General features: G+C 32.9%; 1 protein-coding gene across 1 annotated transcript; it reads left to right on the plus strand.

Annotated features, from left to right (window-relative positions):
- Positions 1-419: 419 nt before the first annotated feature.
- Positions 420-23,557, plus strand: HELRODRAFT_130073 (hypothetical protein; the record flags this gene model as incomplete). Its single annotated transcript, XM_009011729.1, has 4 exons — positions 420-710; positions 12,522-12,786; positions 16,164-16,308; positions 23,320-23,557. Coding segments are annotated over 4 exons (939 nt in total), but the record flags the coding sequence as incomplete, so codon positions are not given.
- Positions 23,558-24,897: the final 1,340 nt, after the last annotated feature.

Below are 24,897 nucleotides of genomic sequence, written 5' to 3' on the forward strand. Positions count from 1 at the left end.
ACGGAAAAATAAACCAACTAAAATCACTGATGAATAATAATTTATCAGCACCATCATCAACAACAACAACAACAACGGCATCAGCAGCAACAATAACAACAACAACAACATCAACAACAACATCAACAACAACATCAAAAACAATAAAAATGACATCAACATCAAATTCCATCCTAACGACCATTCCTATTGAACGAATCCCATCCATTTCGACACTAACTCAAATCACAACAAACAGCTACACGCTCAACAATATACTAATTGTATTAAAAAACAACATAAAGAACCAAAACAACAACATAAACATAAGCAACAACAACACAAACATAAGTAACAACAACTACTACAATGACTTGAAAGGCACCCTAAACCTAAAGACAAACGCGACGACAGTACACACCTCCCACAACAACAACAGCAACAACAACAACGAAAACTACCATAACGATTATTACGTCACTTCAGATGACGTCACGAACCAGTCGATGCTGAAAATTTACACGGCGTTTTACGCTCTAGTCTTTGTCATTGGGACGATTGGTAATATCTCAGTTGTCTACGCACTAACTGCCTATCCACAACTCAAATCCGTGACGAATACTTACATTTTGAATTTGGCGGTATCCGACATTTTCTACTTGTTCGGTATACCGTTTCTACTCGACGTTGCTGTGAAGAGTGAGTGGGTGCATGCCGAGTTCTTCTGCAAGGTTGGTTGGTTGGTTGGTTGGTTGGTTGGTTTATAAAAGTAAATTTAGATTGTGAATATTGATTCTAAAACTCTCGGCTCTGTTTATAAAATCCTTTTGATGACGACGACGATGATGACGATGACAACAAAAATGATGATGACGACGATGATGACAATGATGATGATGATGAAAGAGAAAAAATCTCAGAAGAAAAAAATATATTACCTTTATTGAATTTTATAATTAGCAAACAAATTCGTAAAAAAAAGAGTTCAACCATAAGAAATTTTAATATGAATTTCGTTTGAAACGTTTAGCCCAAAAAACTTAAAATTTCATTAAAATGCATGAATTATGTTTTTAGATTTAAAAATTGTTACAAAAAAATTTTCAAATTTTAAAACTTGCGGGAATTTCTTTGATAAACAATTTTTTTTTTTGAAAATTTTTTAAAAAGGTTTTATAAATTTATCATAAAATGTAAAATTTTGCAACCCAGATAAATATTACATGTCAAGAATGAAAATCCACCTCATCAAACAAAAATTTTCTGGTTGCCAAAATATTTTTAAACAAAAAAAAACATATTTTATATCATAAACATAAATTTTAAAAATCCAACCTACAGTATGAAATCGTGTCCTTTGTCCTTCTTGATCTAGATACATTTCTGTGAAAAAAAATTTAAAAAAACAAAATTAATAAATAAAATAAACAATAGAAATAATAAAAATACTCTATAAAATAAACCAAATTAACAAGTGCTTTTACAGAACGTGACATTTGGAGAAAATCATAAATTGAAATCAATGCATTTATGCTATAAGGTACCAGTATTATCATATAGTATTATTATATAGTAGTAATATGAATTATTATTATACAAGTGTGTGTATGTGTGTGTGTGTTTACGTGCGTGCGTGCGTGCGTGTGTGTTTGTGTGTGTCTAATATAAATAATAAATACAGTGCAATTTTTTTAACATCAAAGCATCACATAAAGCACAATTATTCTCAAATTACATTTTCATATCCTCTGTAGATCTTAAAGAAAAATTTAGTTCATTTATTTTTTTAACAAAATTTGTGGCGTGCTAAGAATACATTTGAAAAATTAAGAAATCTATGTCATATCTTGATTATTGTTCACAGTTATAAGGCTAAGAATACATTTGCTTTTCAAGAAATCTGATGTCATATCTTGATTTATGTTCACAGTTATAAGGTTAACGCAAACTTAATCAAATAAACGAAATCTCATTTAGATACATGATACAAACGAACGGACGCATTTGAAGATGAGAGATGGTATTGAGGTAGACGACTTAACCGACCCACCATTACTCAAGTTACGTGGTATGTGGGTATAGGTGGAGATCACTTTGCAATCGAATCCAGTCACTGCCGCAACAGTAAGACCAAGCGCCTTTAACCATTGGACCACCTCGTTGCCAATTTTTATCACGATAATGGAAAACCTTAACGACTATATCGTTAAAATTTATAACAATGAAAATGAAAATTTGGAAGATAATGATTATATACCTTCTTGCGAATTTTCATAAATTTCACATGCCCGTCATAAACGCCATACAATTTGACGATAAATTCGAGGTTCGAATGCATTAAATTATTTTTACGACTCTACGAAGTTCTCAAGTACATCATCCATTGTGAAAACTGATGCAATATTAACCATACCATTGCTCTTCATTTATACAAATTTTACTTTTATTACTAATTATTGTTTAGTACTAGAGCTGTCATCACTACTACTTTACTAAAAAAAAGACTTTTCAAAATTACATTTTTTTCTAATTTTTGCATTTTGTAATCTCAATCAAAACTATTAACACCAACAGCAAAATGGTACACATAATTTATCCACAGTACTGAATACTAACATTCAGTAGAAACTATAGACAGAAACATTTAAACTAGAGTTACAATGTAGTGCATCTAACTACACTAAAGAAAGATTACTAGATTACTACTACCCATTACTGCTTGTGAAGAGGTATGAAGAATTTCTTTATAATCCTTTTAAAAACTAATCATTACCCGATAAATCATGGCAAATTACAGCATTGTAATATTTAAACCAGTAAACCAGTGCAATATTTGGGGATAATTCATCAGCTCAAACGACATCTATCATGCGGTCTTACTAAATATTTAATTTGTCATACAGTTACTGATCTTGAAAATCTAAAGACATTGTAAAGTTACTAGAAATAGAGAACAGAGATCATCAGAGATAACTTTAAAACTTAAACATCCAATGTTGTAAAGCTCGCCAAATTAAAGTGTAGACCACTATGCCAAGCAAACATTCAAAGTGAATACACTGAAATTACTACTGAATAGCAACACTAATCAATTATAACAACTTAACCTGTAAATACTAATAGAAGTTTACAATGTGAAATTTCCAAAGTTAGAAAACACGGTAAAGTGAATAATAATTAGTTAATTAGTGAACTAATTAGAATAATAATTAATTTACTATGGTTAACAAAGAACAAAGTTTAAACGAATTAACTAATAACTTTGGTAGGTTATGTATACAAGTAGCTGTAACCTAATAAATTATTCAACTTTCAAACTGGTCTTACGGAATTTCTCAAAACGCAATTTTAAGCTAGTTTCACCGATTTGTTCCAAATTTTGAGATGGCATTTCACGATTCAAACGCAGAGACGGACGAGCTGGAAAGATCATTGATCTGGGCCAAAATTAACAAATGTGGATACTCCCTAACTGCATACAGCACTAGAGATAACTGTGAGGAAAGGATTTTGTTACAGCTGGAAAGACTCGAAGATATCAAAATGGACGTTGACTTGTTAAGAGTGACGGGGATTGAAAGAATCGTGCAAAGGTTTAGATTTAGAAACGATTTTATTGGAATGACGGCTGCCGAACTCTATAACAAGTGGTGTTGGATGCTTTGGACTTATAAAGACAGTGAATCTGAAAATGATAACATTTCAACAGTTGATCAAGATGGCAAGAATGAACAAATTTTAACGCCAAACAATAAAATGGAGAAAGAGAAAATAAATAAAGTTGGCAAGAAAAAAGTGACGTTCAACGATGAAATTAAAATAAAGATTATAGAGTCGACAAATGATGAAAGAAAAAATAACAAAAGAAAATGGTATGACGACGGTTATAACGTAAATTCTGAAAATTGGGATGAGGAAGATTCAGAAGATGATGATGGACAACCTTCTCAAGATGACGAAACCAGTGCATTGAAGAAACCTCGATTGCAAGAGGATCAAGATATTAACAGGAATGCAACCATCTTCGCATCTCCTACAAGCTAGTCAACAACACTCCTTGACACATTTTTTAGTATTTCTAACAAAATCTACAGTCTACAATGGAAAGTGGCAAAGAAATGAAAATATTGAAACATTTAAACAAACGAAATGTTAAAAATTATCAAAAATCTTATTTGCTCTTGTTAGTAATAATGAAAAATTTTTACAGATCTTAAAAGATTTTAGTGATCCTATAAAATTGTTTCTGTGTATAGGCTTAAATCTAAACGTCTGCAAAAATGAAAAAAAATTAACAAACAAACCAAACGCGAAATAGAACGAGAGTCTTAGTCGAGATTTAGAAACAGCCTGGCTATGATTGCACAAGAAGAACTACCGAAAGAACTAGAGTAACAGTAGAGGTGAAGTTCGGTCATTTTGGCCTTTATGGCTGGAGACAACCGACAGAGAAAATAGAAAAGACCATAATATAAATGTAACTATATTGTATTATATTATATCAAATTGTATTTTTTATTTTATCTTTTTACAAACTTTTGAGGTGGATTTGTTGAGAGTGACGGAAATTGAAAGAATCGTGCAAAAATTTAGATTTAGAAACGATTCTATAGAAATGACGGCTTTCTATCTCTATTGTAGTGTTGGATGCTTTGGGCTCATAAAGACAGTGAACCTGAAAATTATAACGAATCAAGAGTTGATCAAGATGGAAAGGGTGAACAAATTTCAACGGAATGGAAAAAGAGAAAAATAAAGATGGCAAAACAAATGAGGTTCAACGATGAAATTAAAATAAAGATTATAGAGTCGAGAAATAATGAAACGAAAAATAACAAAAGAAAATGGTATGACGACGATTATGACGTAAATTCTGAAAATTGTGATGAGGAAGATTCAGAAGATGATGATGGACAACCTCTAGATGACAAAAACAGTGCAAGAAAGAAACCTCGATTTCTAGATGATCAAGAGATTAACGACAATGCAACCATCTCAGCGTCTTCTCTTAGTCATCAACACTTCTTGATACATTTTTTAGTATTTCTAACAAAATCTACAGTGTACAATGGAAAGTGGCAAAGAAATAAAAAATTGAAACATTGAAACAAACGAAATGTTGAAAATTAGATTTAAAAAACAAAGCCATTGTTTAATTTACTATAATCTAAAAATTATATTTTCATAAATGAAAAATGTTGATAAAACTAATAAAAATTTTTACAGATCTTAAAAGATTTTAGTGATCCTATAAAATTGTTTCTGTGTAAATCTAAACGTCTGGAAGTATCAACCATAATGGAAAAAAGTAAAAGGCGCGAAATGGAACGAGTAGTCGAGATTCGGAATACGTCGGGCTATCAATACGTAAGGGGAACTACAGAAAGAACTAGAATAAAAATAAAGGAGAAATTCAGAAACGATTGGTGACAGTCATTTTGGTCTTTATGGCTGGAGACAACCGACAGAGAAAATAGAACAAACCATAATATAAATGTAAATATATTGTATTATATTATATCATATTGTATTTTTTATTTTATCTTTTTACAAACTTTTGAGATTAGTTTTTACTGAAATAGTTAATTAAAAAACAAACCCATTATGTTATTTACTATAATCTAAAAATTATATTTCCATAAATAAAACAATTATTTTATAGTTCGCACACGATAAATTGAGTAGCTAGTAGTCAGCAGAAACCGTCGTATAGATAGGAACATTTTATTGCAGATACTTCTACTGCAATAAAATTCTACATTCATCCATTACTGCTTGCGCGTGTGAGTAATTTTTATATAATTCCTTTAAAGACTCATCTATCTCAGATAAATCTTCACAAATTACTGCATTACTAGTGCAATATTTGGGATTATTTCACTCTCACCCTCAGGGACACATCTATTAAATCATTTTTAATTTGCTAAACTCACGCATTGCAATCTATTTTGCTATTTTTAGTTAAATGAATAAAAAACATTTTGTAATAAAATTTGAACAAAATGGCATTTGATGAATGTGCGGAATTATCCACTTCATTATTAATTTCGCTGTTTCTGTTGTCTTCTTTAGAAGAAGTATTATCATTGTTATTATTATTCTTATTTCATTCACAACACCTAGTTTTATTCACAACGCCCAAAAACATTTAAGGACGTCGATTGTTTGTTGGAGGGCTGCGAAAATGTTCCCGATTGATTTTATTAAATTTTTATCTAATTTGCCAACGTCGTTGAAGTTTCATCGTCGGCGGAAAGCTCAAGCCAGCGGAGCGACTCCAGCTTGTTATCCCTCACAGCGGACAATGCAACGCCATAATTCCACAGTTACCTCTCGTCAAATGAGTTCTTCGTGTGTCTTCATCCATCTAAACATTTCTATCTCCGTACATTCATCAACAACTATTCAACGAATCAAGAGTTGATCAAGATGGAAAGAGTGAACAATATTTCCATGAATTATTTTATAGCTCGAACACGTTATACTGAGTAGCTAGTAGTCAACAGGAACGGTCGTATAGATAAGAACCTTTTATTGCAGACACTTCTACAGAAAATTACTACATCTACATTCATCCATTACTGCTTGCGCGTGTAATTTTTATATAATTCCTTTAAAGACTCATCTATCTCCGATAAATCATCACAAATTACTGCATTACCAGTGCAATATTTGGGATTATTTCACTTTCTCACCCTCTCAGGGACACATCTATTATGCAGTCTTACTGCATTTTTAATTTGCTACGCTCACGCATTGCAATCTATTTTGCTATTTTTAGTTAAATGAATAAAAAAAATTTTTGTAATAAAATTTGAACAAAATGGCATTTGGTGAATGTACGCAATTATCTACTTCATTATTAATTTCGCTGTTTCTGTTTCTTATTATTCTTACTATTATTCTTATTTTATTCACAACACCTATTTTTATTCACAACGTCCAAAAACATTTAAGGACGTTTATGGTTTGTTGAAGACCTGCGAAAATGTTCACGATTGATTTAATAAAACTTCAACGACGTTGGCAATTAAATTTAAAAAATTTAATAAAATCAAATTTGTTTTATTAAATTTTTTAAATTTAATTGCCGTCGTTGAATTTTCATCGTCGGCGGAAAGCTCAAGCCAGCGGAGCGACTTCAGCTTGTTATTGCTCACTGCGGACAATGAAACCGCCATAATTCCACAGTTACCTCTCGTCAAATGAGTTCTTCGTGTGTCTTCATCCATCTAAACATTTCTATTTCCATACATTCATCAATAACTATTCAATGAACGTTACGCCAAATAGCCGAGGCATGTTTAGTGACAGCAGGAATCTAGAACATTCGCCAGCAGCAAACAAGCTCATTGACGCTATGCCGAATGAATGACTTTATTTTCACTGTTTTTATTGTTATCATTATCACACATTTGTTTCATTTATTGTAATATTGTAAATTACTACTCGTTAAATTACTAATACTATAAAGTCACTTTTTAAAACTTCTAAAGTGAAGAGAGTAAAGCAAAGTAACTAATTAAAAATTGACTTTGTGCCACTAAAGTCGATTTTTACAAACAACAAAGCAAAGCAACTAATAATTTTTGAAGGATGTATATAAGTGGTTGAAACGTAGTACGCTTATAAAGTCCTTCAGCATTCAAAGCGGCCTAACCATATTTTGCAAGTATCAATTTAAAAATAGTTTTATCAAATTTATTCAAATAATTTGGAATGGAATTCCAGTAAATGTACACAGAGACGGACGAGTTGGAAAGATTTCTAACAGTGGCCGAAATTAACAAAAATGGCTACTACCTAGTTTCTTTAGCACGTCTTTAGCACCTAGTTTCTTTAGCACGTCTAAAGAAACTAGGTAGGATTGACATTGACGTGGATTTGTTGAGAGAAACGGGGATTGGAAAAATTGTGGAAAACTTTATTTCCGAAGAGTGCTCTGTTGGAGAAACTGCTAATAATCTCAACTACAAATGGAAATGTATGAGGGCTCTGTTGGACAAACTGCCAACAAACTCTACTCCAAATGGATATGTTTGAATAGTGCATTTACGATTCAAAGCACATCAAGATGAAAATGCTTCAACCACAAAAAATGAGAAAATCAATAAAGGTGGCAAGAAAAAAGTGACATTCAACCATCAAGTTGCCATAAAAAATATAGAACCAAACGGGAAAAAAACAAACGCCGAAAATCAGGAAATAAAAAAAAATAAAAGAAAATGAAAGGTCACGGAACTTCTGCAAATGTTGGTGATGAAGTTGCAAGAAACAACCAAACTGATGTGACCATTGTTAATTAAAAAAACCAAGATGTTAACAAAATGACCGAGAAATTAACAAAAATTTAACTACGTCAACATCTTAACCGAGCTAAATCAACAACATTTCTAAAGTGTAGCTATAAAATGGAAGCATGGAAACAAACAAAACGATGCAAATAATGAATAAAAACACAAATTTGTTTTATAATATTGTTTCTGTTTTTAAATGCAAATAAATCTTATTTTTTGTTAAATTTTATAACTTGTTATACTTTTAATCTTTATGGATTAGTTTTTACTATAATCTTTAATTAGAAAATGAACGCAATGTGTAATTCTTTATTAAAGATTTAAACTTCTCTCACGACAAAAACAATTGTTTTAAAATTATTACAAAACTTCTTATGTTAAACCTTTTTCTGTAAATTAGCAACGGCACCTGCCAAGCATCGTAACAGAATAAAAAAAAACCACCACCCCAACACCACCACAATTATACCCCCAACCCAATACAGAGTTTTTACAAAAATAGTTAATTAAAAAACAAACCCATTGTGTTATTTACTATAATCTAAAAACAATATTTCCATGAATAAAACAATTATTTTATAGTTCGCAATTCCTATAAAATTGTTTCTGTGTATAGGCTTAAATCTAAACGTCTGGAAAAATGAAAAAAAATTAACAAACAAACCAAACGCGAAATGGAACGAGAGTCTTAGTCGAGATTTGGAAACAGCCTGGCTATGATTGCACAAGAAGAACTACCGAAAGAACTAGAGTAACAATAGAGGTGAAGTTCAGAAACGATTGGGGACAGTCATTTTGGCCTTTATGGCTGGAGACAACCGGCAGAGAAAATAGAAAAGACCATAATATAAATGTAAATATATTGTATTATATTATATCATATTGTATTTTTTATTTTATCTTTTTACAAACTTTTGAGATTAGTTTTTACTGAAATAGTTAATTAAAAAACAAACCCATTGTGTTATTTACTATAATCTAAAAATTATATTTCCATAAATAAAACAATTATTTTATAGTTCGCACACGTTAAATTGAGTAGCTAGTAGTCAGCAGAAACCGTCGTATAGATAGGAACATTTTATTAAAAAATTACTAAATCTATATTCATCAATTACTGCTTGCGCATGTGAGTAATTTTTATATAATTCCTTTAAAGACTCATCCATCTCCGATAAATCATCACAAATTACAGCATTACCAGTGCAATATTTGGGATTATTTCACTCTCTCTAAGCCCTCTCAGTAGAGGTCTACGCGGGAACACATTTCTATTCCCTCACCTGCCCCACCTGAAAATGAATTTTACCTCACCCGCACCCATTGCCTCACAAGTCTTCCCTCACCCGCACTCATTCCCTCACAAGTCTTCCCGCACCCATTCCCTCACAAGTCTTCCCTCACCCGCACTCATTCCCTCACAAATCTTCATTTTGCCGCACTCATTCCCTCAATAATTATATCATTATTAACAAATACAATAAAGTATCCTTAGTCAGAGTATTATGTAGTACATTCTATGTACAATTTTAATAATAAAAACAAACAAAAATACTGGTTAATGTTAGTGTTTCAGTAAATTGTTTGTAAATTTTATACCACTCCTTGACTGTTGAGAAAATAAATACGTTATTCGCTGACTTTCGGAAAATATTAAGTTGTTGACTGCCGATTTGTTCATATTTATCAAACTAGGAGGTCGTCGTCGAAATAAAAAACAAAACAAAATGAAAATAGAACTCGCTGATCACATGTTCATCTGTAAACAGCTGATAAAGACAGATTCTGTTTTCAAGCTGCATACTTAATGTTGTGTTTTGCTGTTTTGAAGAGTTGAAACACAAACTAAATAGAAAACAATAAGCATAATGTACGTATACTAATTTATTACGTAAAATAAATATAACGTTCTATAACCAACGAATTGAAACGAATCGAACGAACTAAAAAGCATGTCACAGCAGTAAGTCACATTGTATCAATACATTAATTATCGCCCAAAAACAAATAGAATAAATAGTGATGTGCCCTGCACATAACACTTAATATAATTGGTAACGTGTCCTTTTGTGTTATCACAATGAATATTATTTAGCGTTAATGCATGTGCATCTGTGAGCTTGCTTAGCTTTAAACATAGTAATAATAATCTAACTTTATCAATTGCGTTGCTGTTCAAGCTATGAAGTTTCTCATTAATTTTCAACCTTTTTGGAACTTCGTCATCAAAGTCAAGTCAACTGCGGTTTTCCCTCTAAAATTTTTCCCGTCCCGCTGTACTTCACGCACGAAAAATATCCGCCCCGCGGTTTTCACTCGCTTTTCATTCCCGCCCGGCGAGTTTCCCTCCAACTTCTGTTCCTAACCCGCAGTTTTCCCGCGGGTTTTTGCGGAAAAAATTGTGGGAAATTTTCCATGTAGACCTCTACCTCTCAGGAACACATTTACCATGCAGTTTCAATGCATTTTTAATATGCTACACTCACGCATTGCAATCTATTTGGCTATTTTTAGTTAAATGAAAAAAAATTTCTAATAAAATTTGAACAAAATAGCATTTGATGAATAGGCGCGATTATCTACTTCATTATTCATTTCGCTGTTTTTGTTGTCTTCCCTAGAAGGAACGACTCCAGTTTGTTATCGCTCACAGCGGACAATGCAACCGCCATAATTCCACAGTTGCCTCTCGTAAAATGAGCCCTTCATGTGTTTTGCGTGCTGGTTACTCATCCATCTAAACATTTCTATCTCCATACATTCATCAACAGCTATTCAATGAACGTTACGCCAAATATCCGAGGCATGTTTAGTGACAGCAGGAATCTAGAACATTCGCCAGCAGCAAACAAGCTCATCGACGCTGTGCCGAATGAATGACTTTATTTTCACTGTTTTTATTGTTATCATTATCACACATTTGTTTCATTTATTGTAATATTGTAAATTACGGCTCGTTAAATTACTAATACCATAAAGTTACTTTTTGAAACTTCCAAAGTAAAGAGAGTAAAGCAAAGTAACTAATTAAAATTGACTTTGTGCTACTAAAGTCGATTTTTACAAAGAACAAAGCTTACGCAAAGCAGCTAGTAATTTTGGAAGGATGTATATAAGTGGTTGAAACGTAATACGTTTATTAAATTCTTCGGCATTCAAAGCAGCCTAACCATATTTTGCAAGTAACAATTTTGGAATAGTTTCATCAAATTTATTCAAATAATTTTGCAATGGAATTCCAACAATCGTGCACAGAGACGGACGAAAGATTGGAAAGATCTTTGACAGTGGCCGAAATTAACAAAAATGGGTACTCCTTAGCAGCATACAGCACAAAAAATAATTGCAAAGGAAAGATTAATTCACGGCTAAAGAAACTGGGAAGAATTGACATGGACGTGGAACTGTTGAGAGAAACAGGGATTGGAAAAATTGTGGAAAAGTTTGTATCCGAAGAGGGCTCTGTTGGAAAAACTGCCAACAAACTCTACTCCAAATGGATATGTATGAGTAGTGCATTTACGATTCAAAGCACATCCTCAGTTCATCAAGATGAAAATGCTTCAACCACAAAAAATGGGAAAATTAATAAAGAAGGCAAAAAAAGAGTGACATTCAGCGACCAAGTTGCCATAAAAAATATAGAATCAAATGGGACAAACAAACGCCGAAAATCAGGAAATAAAAAAAGAAAAAATAAAAGAAAATGAAAGGTCAACGGTGGTCATGCAAATTTTACAAATTTTGATGATGAAGTTGCAAGAAACAACGATGTTAAGTCTTCTCCAGACGACCAGACTTATGTGACCATTGTGAGTAACTCATTGCAAGTACTTCAACATCTTAACCATGTAATCAACAACATTGCTTTGAAATGTAGCGATAAAATGGAAACATGGAAAGAAACAAAACGTTGCAAATTTGAAAAAACACAAATTTGCTTTTATAATATTGTTTCTGTTTTTAAATGCAGATTTATTTTATCGTATTTTAAATTTTATATCTTATATTTTTAATCTTTAGGGATTAGTTTTTATTGACATCTTTAATTAGAAAATGAACGCAATGTGTAATTTACAATTAAAGACTTAAACTTTTTCCACGAATAAAACAATTTTTTTTAAATTATTACAAAACTTCTTTTGTTGCTTTTCTGTAAGTTAGCAACAACCCCAGCTAAGCGTCGTAACAGAAAAAAAACCACCACACCAACACCTTTTGAATTAAACCCCCAACCCATTACAGACCTACCTAGGACTGAGCACCATTAACTGGTTCAGTAGCGTCTTCACCCTGACGACCCTCAGCATCGACAGGTATTTGGCCGTCTGTAAGGCTATCCACAGTGCGACGATTCGAACGCAGTTGAGCGCCAGATGCATCTGTCTGGTCGTTTGGATTCTCTCAGCCTTCTTTTCCTCTCCAGTTTTCATCTTTTCAAGACTTGTCGAGAATGATGACGGGAGGTGGTCCTGCATACTGGATCTGCCGGAAATCAGTGGAGATGTCGGTAGGTGGCGGGCTGGTCAGTTGGTAAATGATTGGTTGGTTGATTGACTGGTCAATGATTGGTTAATTGATGGGTTGATTAATTGGTTGGTTGATTGATTGATTGGCAGACTGTAGAGGTGTGCTTCTGCGTGACTGGCTGTATGTTGGTTGGTGATTCGTTCAACTGTAATATTATTCAATTATTTAATTGGCAGAAAAGTTTAAATTTAAATAAACAGAGGCACACATATTTATAAACAAATACATATACAAATATACAAACAAATACACATACAAACAAACACAAGACTTTCAATAGATTTACTCAAATTATCGAAAAATACCTGTTTTTATTCACATGTTTTCTTTGTCGATTAAGAAATTTTTGCAAGAAACGGATAAATAAATATACGTTAGATATATTTACATACGTTGCTATGTGTAGAAATGTGTTTCTCAGTGTGTGTGTGTGTGTATGTGTGTGTGTGTTGTGTGTGTGTTGTATATTTATTTCAACAGCAACATATCGACCTATATATTGTCCAGACGTCATGTTTTATGTTCATTTGGTGCAAATTTTCTGAATAAAAATAATGCTGATTGAAATGCTTGGGTTCATTTTGAGCAACAATATTAAATACTTCGTTTAGAAAAGTTTTGAAATTCTGTTATATAGTTGTAATATTCTTAGTAATTGAACTGGTAATTCACTTGTATTTGCAAACTATGTACACATGCAGTGTACATAGTAGGGATAGACAAGCCACATTTTAAGTTGTAAGGACAATTATGGATAAAAATATTCAACGTACCCGATGTTTTCCGTTCGAAAAGTGCCTCCATAACTGTTTATGTGTGTGCGTGTGTGTGTATGTGTTTATGTGCGTGCGTATGTGTTTATGTGCGTGCGTGTGTGTTTATGTGCGTGCGTATGTGTGTGTATGCGTGCGTGCGTGTGTGTGTATGTGCTTTCCATCGATTAAATTACATATATCCATAAGTGTTTGCGTGCTTACGCGCCGTTTTCCGGATTCTAAAATTACATTTGCTATTGCGGCAAATGCGTCTCACTTACGTCCGGTGAAAGAAAAATTGGGAGCAGATGGAAAGAAGAAGTGTGAGAAATGAATGAAAAACCGGTAAGAGAGAAAGCAAAAGCGAGCGAGGGAAAGAGAGAGAGAGAGAAAGAGGAACGGGAAGAAAAATAAGCAATGAAGAGTTAAGAGTTAAATAAACCTGATAGAATAGACAAGAATGGTATAAACTAAATAAAAATCAAGTAAAAATATGGAGAGAAAAGGAAGGAGAAACAAAGAAAAAGAACACAGAGAGAAAGAGAGCGAGAGAGAGAGAGAGCAAGAGAAAAAGAAAGAAAGGCGAGATAAATGATGAAGGAGAGAATAAAAAAAAGTGAATAAAAAAATTTATTGACAGTAACGTAAAACTAACACGCAACATGGATGGTTTTTTCAGAAATTAATATTGCTATTTGTAGTAGTAGTAATATTACATTATTGCTTTTGCAACAACTGCTGCTGCTGCTGCTAATACTACTAGTAGTAGTAGCAGTACTGAACAAAATAACAACTACTACAGCTACTACTACTACAACTGTTACTACTACCACTACTTCTACTACTACTACTTCTACCACTACTACTACTACTACTACTACTACTACTACTACTACTACTACTACTACTACTACTACTACTACTACTACTACTACTACTACTACTATTTCTACTACTACTAATACTACTAATACTAGTACTAATGCTGCAGCTGCTGTCTTTGCTGCTACTACAAATACTAGTTGCAGTACTAAATGGAATAACGTTTAATTCGGTTTGCTTGGTTGGGTTTTGATAATGTGAATGTATTTTTAATGAGATAAATTTAAAATTATTTCACATTCTATTTTGAAAAAATTGTTTAGAAAAAATTTTTTTTATTAAAAAAATGAAATAAGAAAGAATTTATTTTAAACAAATTAAATTTGTTAAATAAATTCAAATAAATTGAAAATTTATTTCATTTTTTTGCTAGTTTCAATTTATTCTTCTTAGAAAGAAAATTTATTTTACTGTTGATTTTATTTTATCCATTTAATTTTTAATTTGATTCTATAAAAAAAATTTTTCCATCGGAAGGTTAGTTGTTTGAAAAAAAACGATGAAAAATTTGATCGAAAGTTTTGTATAAATGAAATCAACAATTAAGTTTTTACTAGTCCTTCCACATTCCAAGACTCAGCGAGTTTTACCCTAAAAATCTCCAAAAAAAAATATTAAAACACTAATTTCATATATTTAAACAAACTTTAAGCATTATTAAAAATGTATACATTTATGTGTATTCCTTGCGGAGAGAAAAATCCCGATATAGATGCATCGTAAACTATTCGGTGAAAATAAAATCTCTTTTAGAATATAGTTGTTAATTCTCATTTGAGTTATTATCTAGACTTTTTTCGAATGTTAATGAAATGTGCATTTGTCATTCGAGACAAGATAAAAGATTTATTCGCTTCATTTCACAAACACATTATAAATTACACGCTCCACTAAAGATGGGACATGCACTCACAGACAGACAACCACAGACACGCACGCACACACACACACAGAGAAAAAGAAAGAGAGAGAGAGAGAGAGAAAGAGAGAAAAAAAAAAGACAGACACTCACGCAAAACCACAACATACACACACTCTATAACATGATGCAACACTCTTAAAAACACACCAACATTGCATTTAGACACAGTCTAGCTCAAATAACAAGCTAATATTGAATTCAAACACAACACATTCAACAATTCATGCACACTTAACATTACATTCAGTTAACAGCAAACTTAAAGGTTTCAAAAAAATCCGTCTTTAAATATTAACACATTTTGTACATTACTCAAGAACATGGCACTGCAAACAGTATATTTACGGCGAAACACACTCAAAAACACGGCACAAACACGCTAAAAAAGACACACCATCAGCAAAATATAAAAAACTCTTAACTTATTATATACCTACATTCACACAAACTGACAAAATAGAATATACATTACATCTTTTACAATCTCGCCACAAAAACAAACACGACAGAACTTGTATCTTCCAATATACACTCGACAAGACACAAAACAACAGAACATACACAACTAATTTCCCCATCCACACCAAATTTTGTATTTAGCCGCACACAACTCGGACAAACACAACGGGGAAATGTATCCGCATTGACAGGACACAAACAAATTTGTATTCACACCCACACGACACAAGCAAACTTGTATTCACACCCACATGACACAAACAAACTTGTATTCACCCCCACACGACACAAACAAACTTGTATTCACACCCAAACGACACAAACAAACTAACATAATAGAATATACTGGACTCTTGTTTATCTGGGGTGTGTTCATAATCGCCTACATCATCCCGATCATCTGTATCAGCATATTCTACAGTCTCGTCCTACATCGAGTCAGACGTCTTGGGCCTAAAAACGTCGTCAGAGTCAGAACTGGCAGGTTGGTGATGGCTGTTGGTGGTTTGTGGTGGTTTTTGGTGGTTCTAAGTTGTTGTGGTTATTTCAGTTTTGTAGTTTTTCATTTGTTTTGATGGTTGCTGATTTTTAGTTGAACGTTTGTTTTGTTGGATGTTGTTTTTAGTTTAATTGTTGTCAGTTGTTTTTCTTGGTCTGATGTTCTTTTGTTATTGTTGTTGTCTTCATCGTTGTTGTTGTTGTTGTCGTTGTCATTGTTGTTGTTGTTGTTGGCTTGTAGCAGCTGTTGTTTGTTGCTTGCCGATGTTCTTGTCTTTGTTACAAATTCTTACTTGTTTGCAAGAAAATTGATAGAAAAATTTTTTCACGCAATTCATTTGTGCTCGTTTTATTGAAATTTTTCAAAATCTGAAATTTTTCAAAAATCTTTGCGTGTATATTTGTTTTTTTTTCAAAGTTTTTTTCATGTTTTTGTGGAACTTTTCCCGACCGGATATTTTTTGCGTGGGCGTACGAAAAAAATTGATGATTATAATGATAACGACGATGATGATGATGATGATGACGATGGTGATGACAATGATGAGGAAAAAGAAGAAAAAAAGAAAGAGGAGGAGGATGATAACGATGATGACGATGATAAAAAAGAATATGATAGAGATGATGATGATACAACGATGATAATTCAGATGATAGTATAGATGATGATGATGATGATGATGATGTTGATGATGATGATGATGATGATGATGATGATGATGATGATGATGATGATGATGATGACATGGTTATGATGATGATGACATGGTTATGATGATTCTATAAATAATAATATCACAAGTTAATAATAATAATAAAATGATGACAGTAAAACGCCGATGATAAGGATGACGAAGATAATGGTATTGAAGATGATGATGAAGATGATAAAGATAATTAAGATGAAGATAACAAAGAGACTTTATCATCACTAATGAATTCTCAATGGTAATGACGATAATGACGTCATAACAAAGATTTGAAAAAATTCAAATGTACAAAACTTTTATTTACGTAATTGCTTTCTTTGTTTTCAAATTTGCTTTCAGCGTTTTTCTAAATGGCAAACAAATGTTTTAAAAAAAATACCAATTCTTTCAAATCAGCTCCTGAAAGAAATTAAAAACTCAAAAAAAGACATCTAAGCCACCATTATATCGTTATGGTAATTGATTTTTTTTATTGCGGCAGATGTCAGGTTCATCATTTATTTTCGTTGTTATTATCTTCCTGGCTTTATAGACTCTGCTAGAGTTATTGACATCCACGCCAATTATGACGTCATCGTTGACATCACCGTCCTCTTGACACCATCTTCGTTAGCATCTACGTCGATATTTTCGTGACGTTTTCATTGTATTTTACTGTTGGCGTTCTGTTGTTTCCCGTTCTGTTGTCTATGCTTTTGTGTTTGTGTTTGTTTGCATTTTGTTGTATCTTGTTATTACTGTTGTTTGGTGTTTTGTAGCATGTGAGTTCGAATCCAGTTAATGCGACACTTGTGCCAGGTGTCTTAGACCAGGCGCCACAAACATATAGAAAAATTCATTGAAGGTTTTTTTTGAACTATTGAGATACTTCGTAGATACACGTGTCAATGTTTGGGTTATAAAATACTTGTTTAGCGAGATTAAAAACGTAATAACGAAACGAGATTAAACATTTAATAACGAAACGAGATTAAACATTAAATAACGAAACGAGATTAAACATTTAATAACGAAACGAGATCGCACCGAATTTGAGCGGCATCATATATCAAATCAAGAAGAGTCAGTGCTAAGGGCTTGAGATAAATTAAATTTGTCCAAGAATGAATGAGCATATGTAAACATCATTGTACATGCACATACACACACACACGCACGCACACACACATATACGCAAAAAGAGACAGAGGGAGAGAGAGAGAGAGAGAGAGAAAGAGACAGAAAGAGAGAGAGACAGAGAGAGAGAAAGACAAACCGAAACCTTATCAACTTACAGCCTATAAAAAGGTACAATCATGTACGTGATGTGTTAGCTCATATTCAAGTAATCAAAAAAAAATTTTAACCACAGAGAGGGAAAACATACATTAATTTGATCCAGAACAACAAAAAACTTTACATAAAAAAATTGCCAAAAGTAGTCTTGCATATTAAGAACTTTTCTCGTTGAATAGACATTATGAATTGCTATCACTGAACATGAAACGCGCGCAACCTAGACTTAACAATCACGAAGAACACCGGCCAGAATATGGCGAATGTTTGCAGTAGGAGTGCGTGGTTTTGATGGCGCAATGATGGGTTGGAATACAAAAAGAGGTTCCTTCCTGTCATATACTACGTGGAATAGTTCGTGCGTATGGCGCTGGTAGCAACTGATAGCACGGTGAATGAAATTTATAATGTAGTAATGTAGTAATAATAGGCCTAAAACAAGTTATTAAACAGGAAATCCTAAGCGTTTCGTCTTAATCGTCCAAAGTATGCAACGAGAGTTCATAAACAAATTTCAAATTTTAAAAGTAAACTGAACAGACACAAATCAAATAAAAACTATGAACAAACAAACGCAATTAGATCAAGCCTAAACATAAACAACAACGTAAACCAAATTTTAGAAAATTTATACACACCGGGACTATACAAACAAGATAGAAATGTAAAAAAAAAGAAATACAATGGTAAACAAAATTGTATAAACAATCAAACATAAACATAAACAAATCAACATGAACACCAACACAAACATAAACAACAGTCGTTAAACGAGACGAAACGAGAAATAAGACAACACTGACACGCACATTCGCATGACACACATTGTTAAATTAGATACATAATAAAATGGTCAACTCTGACGGAAAGAAATGGTTTTCCTAAATAAGAAATCTGTGGTACTCGTGTATTTGGGTGATTTGGTACACACACACACACACACACAAACACACATACACACACATACACACACACACACATACCAACCACATACACATCTCACGCACACACACACACACACACACACACATACACACATACAATATGTTTGGGAATTATACCTCATGACCTCATGAATATTAATTAACTTCCATGTTTAATAATTAGTTCTCGTGAATATTGATGATTTGCTTAAGTTTTCTGTCCGTCTAATTCTTCTCACAGGCGCACTGAATTGACAAATTGGAAAACTTGGAAAAAATAAATTTCCAATTACAACAATTTGCAGACAACACTCACACCACTGACAACAAAAACGTCAACAACACACAGACAGTAACAAATTACATCAACAGATATAACATCAACAACAACATCAATAACACCAACAAAACAACAACATCATCAATAAAATCAACAGCATCAACAACAACAACATCAACAACAACATCAATAACATCAACAACAACATCAACAATGAAATTAACAACATTAACAACAGCATCAACAACATCAACAACAGCAGCATCAACAACAACATGAACAACAACGCCAATACCACTACCAACTAATCTCCATAATTATTCATCCAAAATAATGAAGCGAAACAGAAAAAGACAACAAAAACCGACAGAACACTAATTGTAAAACACACACACACGCACGCAGTTTGAGAGAAAGATTTATTGCGAATATAATGCGTTTTCCAGCGTAATGGCCATCATAAATAAAATTCACAGGACGCATACGGAAAAAATTATCCTATTAAATTACCCTAACCCTAACCCTAACTTTATAAAAAAAAAGTAAACTATTTTTCTTTTTCTTTTGAAAGTAAAATATGACTTCAACCCCGTAACCTGCATTCTTGTACAACAACATCAACAACAACAGCAACGGCAATACCACACCAACATTTTTAAAAAATAACTTTTTTTAAATCTCAAACTTACACTGGGATTATTTAGTAAAAGTACTCAGTTGTATCGGGAAGGTCAGTGAAATACTTTTCTAAATCTTTTTGTTATTATTCCAACTTACCTAATATGCTTTTAGATATTTTTTGTTGTAACTTTCCTCAATTTTCACAAAACCATTCATTCAAATCAATTTTGGAGCTCTTTTGTTAGTCCGCCATCTAACAGACAGGGCAATGATGAGTTTTGCATGTTCAAACCAAATTAGTGTTGATTGGTGTGTGGTTATTTTTAGCGCCGTTGCAATAAACTAGCTCTTTTTATTTAATCGTGTTTTAAAGTTTAAAAAAATAAAATCTTTTTGGTTGCGCGATTACTTCGCGTTGCAAAAAGTAAAAAATTAAGCACTTGTGTATATAAAAACGGATGATGTTCTAATCATTTTGTATCAGTGATGAATGAATGTTTGTGTGTGTTTGTGTGCTGTGCTTATATTTTTATGTGTATATGTTTGTTGTGAGTGTGTGTGCGCGTGTGTGGGCGTACAAAGTTAATGGCGTAAATAAAACAAACTCCATAACAGAATATACAAAACCTTGTGAAAATGTGTGTGTGTGTGTGTGTGTGTGTGTGTGTGTGTGTGTGTGTGTGTGTGGACGTACAAAATTAACAGCGTATATAAAACAAACTCCATGGCAGAAGATACAAAACCATCCTCATTTACATCCCTATCCGTGGAATGATGTTTGCTCTGCGCATAGAATTAAATGGAGTGATTTATTGATTTATTCACGTCCATTGCTGTGCGCGCGTTAAGCAAGACATCAACCAAACGTTTATCAGCTCCTTACGGCTCCAACTGCATAATTTTGGATTCTTATTAGAATGAAATCTGTCTGTCTGTCTGTCTGTCTGTCTGTTTGTCTTGTCTGTTTGTTTCTGTCTGTCTACCTAATCGTCTATTTTATATTCATTTATTTGAATAAATTTTTCCATGTGCTTCTTCGACCTAATAAAAACTTCTGACAAAAAATTAATAAAAAGTTCACTAAAATTCATATAAAACTTTTTGTTTATTATTAGACTTAACCTCGGACGCATTCAGTCAGAAGCCATAGATGCGTGTGTACGAGAGAAGATGAGTGTGTATGTGAGTCTGTGTGCGTGTGTGTGTGTATACATGTGTGTGATTGTATGTGTATGTGTATATACATATGTGTGACTGTATTTTTATTTGTATCTGTATGTTTTGATTGCTTATCCGTGAGTTTGTGTGTGTACGTATGTTTGTAGATGTATGTACTTACATTACATACTTTGCATTAATCATTGTATATGCTTGTATGCGTTTGTGAGTGTTTGTATGTGTGTGTGTGTGTGTGTTTGTGTGTTGTTTGTGGGGGGGATTAGATTTTTCCCGAGTGATAAATATTTTCTCTGACGTTCTTTCCGAAGAAAAGCTCATTAATTTTAAAAAATAAGAAAAAGAAATATGAAAAATTTTAAGAATAGATTTAAAATTTCTTAATTTAATACATTTTTAACTCTAAAAATTGTCGCCGTGTGCGTACGTGTGTGCGTGCCTGCCTGCCTGACATAATCCGAAGAAGAATGACTGAGTATGTCTAGAAACTGTAATGAATCAACATTTTAAATTTCTCTTTGTATGTTTTCACGTTCCAGATTTAACAGACGCAAATCTGCTTTCTTGCTTCTCATTAATTTTTCATCTCCTCTAAAAGCTTCCTACGAACACGACACCACACCACACAACAGAACATATTTGTAGATGTGCAAAACCTATAACACCATACTCAAATGAAATTGAGAAAGTAAGATATATGAACAAAACAATTAGTACGCAATGTTTAATGTACAGATGTTCAAGAAACACACTCAACAGAACACGTGGTGTAAAAGATGCATACATCCACACACACAAACACATACAGAGATCCAATGTATACAAACTAAATAAACAAAAACAATTCGAATGAATTATATAACTAACTTAAATTTGATTGTTAGAATTTTCTATCACCATGAAAATTGTCCAACATGGTCTTGAACCGTTCAACACTTTGACCTTCAATCATCTCTTCCAATCTTATTCGATTTTTTCCAGGCTTTTTCAATTATCAACTATTCTATTTGAGAAAATAAACTTTCTGCATTCTTTATAGCTAGCTTAAATTGAATGAGTGACAACTTGTTTTACGGAACGAGGTATACCTATGTCACTGGAGGGCATATAGATGCTGGCAACAGTTCATCATGGCTCAACTTTTTTTCTCTTCAACGATAAGGATGGTAAGCCAAGTTTTATTCAACTTATCAAAATATTGTAGGTTTTGCACGAAACATTGAGACGTGTGGCTCTCCTTTGAATTTCCTCTTATTTATCAACTCATTAATTTCGTACTCTGTGGATGGATTCCAAATCTCAGATTCATACTCCAGGTCCGACCTCACGTGGGATCTGTTTGTACACACAAAGAAATGCATCCCCGGATAAAAATTTAAAATTTCTTGCCGAAATTTCTAGCACTGATTTGGCCTTGGCTATTCTGCAGTAAACAGGCTCTTTGAACTGTAGCTTCGAATCAATAATTAAATCAGTATCATTGATTCAGTTGATCTTCGGAACATTAAATAGTTTTTTATCAGACGGATGAATGAAAAATAAAAGGCAACATCTTGAAAGGTAGAAAAAATTATTTTTTCAAATTTTTTTCCAACGCTTTGCGGTATTTATTTTTTATGATTCGTTGAATTTATCTTCGTGGTTTTACCGTTTTAAAATTTATGAATATTTTATTTATTAATTTTTTGGTTGAGTTGCTTTGTTTATGACAGGAGAAAATTTAAAAAGCATGCACACACGGACACACACGGACACACACACAGACAAAACTGAACAGTCCCTTTCTCTCTCCCTTTCTTTCTCTTTCTCTCTCTCTCCTTCTCTCTTTCACACACACATACACACACACACATACACACACACACAACTAAACACTCTCTTTCTCGTTCCATTTCTTTCTCTTACTCTCTTTTTCTCTCCTCTCTCTTCTCTCATTCACACACACACAAACACAACCAAACACTCCCTTTCTCTTTTTCTCTCTCTCCCACTCACACACAAACAAACTACAGGAAAGACAAGCGACGAGTGACAATAGTGGTCTCAATGCTCATCGCCATGTACCTAATTTGCTGGACCCCCTACTGGCTCTTCCAGATCATCGTCAAGTATCTGGAGGGTATAAATGAGTGGGTCAGGGTCTTATATCAATTCCTCAGTGCCCTCACCTACCTGAACAGCGCGGCCAATCCTATCCTCTACTCCTTCCTCAACGACAACTTCAGAAACGTTCTCAAAAATAGCTGCTGCTGCTGCTGCTGTAGCAGCAAGAGGCAAGTTGTGGCCGGCACTGAAATTAAACTTAATAAATTTAAAAGGTTCGTCTTGTTGATTTTTTTTCTGTATGGTTGTATGGATGGAAAATTATTTTTGAAAATTATAAATTTTTTGGAAAAATTTTTTACATTGACTAGTTTAGTAGCGCCGGTAAGGAACTTTCAAAATTTTTCAGTGGGTACCTAGACGGGCTCATGCGTTTTGTCAATGTTCATATTTTATTTCAAATTCACAACCACGCCAGCCATAAAATGAAATAAACCAAAAAAATGTTATTCTAAATGTTCCTCTCAGCTTCTAAACCACTTTTAAAACGTTATTTAGATAAAAAAAATTCATTTTTTTAAAAGAAACCGAGGTGAAAAAACGCGATACGTTACAAAAAAACACATTTTTTATAGTAATTAAAATTAATGAATAAACAAAAAATTGTATAAATGTGAAAAATCACAGAAACTATATAAAAATATATCAAATTGCACACTGCCTCCGTTCGGCTTGTTACGTTCCAATTACAGCACCGTACTTTATTCGTTCGCCGCGCGCTATTATAGCAATTATATTTTTCTGAAGTTATTATTTGTCATTTTTATTTTTCTGTTTTTTTTTTTAATTTTTTTTCTGGTAACGCGTTTTTTTGCCTGAAAAATGTTCGTTTGAAGGGTTTTTTCAAATTCCCGATGGAAAACAATGTATGTATTGTTCTTTTATTTGAAAATTTTCCGTCATTTTTGCCTATTTTCATCAAAAAAACTGCTTCTTTCATCAAAATTCTCTATAAAAACATCATCAAATTTTTTTTACAATTTTTTTTTTTTTAAACAACATTAGTTCTTAATAACAAGCGCATTATCTAACACACACACACCAACACACACAAACAGGCACAGACACACAGACACACACACATACAAACAGAAACACACACAACACTTTGTGTTGTTGTTTAAAACCGCACAGTAACGTAACAATAGAAACCTCTTCTGCATTAAGTAGCGCTTTTGAATATTAAGAAAATGTACATCGCTGTATGGAAACATTTTTTTTTGTATTTTTTTCAATATCTTTTACTACATCCTCGCCAAACAAAGCAATCTAATCTTTTAAAAGAATAATTTTTCCTATAAGCTTATATATACATAAACACACACACACATACAAACACACACATACACACATGTAACCACCACACACATACACGCAAATAACCACACACATACACGCACATAACCATGCAGACATCATATTAAATTCATAAAGACATATTATATACGATGTACACACCCAAAAACACACACACACTCACACACACC

The sequence above is a fragment of the Helobdella robusta genome, assembly GCF_000326865.2.
Source record: "Helobdella robusta unplaced genomic scaffold HELROscaffold_10, whole genome shotgun sequence".
NCBI classification, from domain to species: Eukaryota; Metazoa; Annelida; class Clitellata; order Rhynchobdellida; family Glossiphoniidae; genus Helobdella; species Helobdella robusta.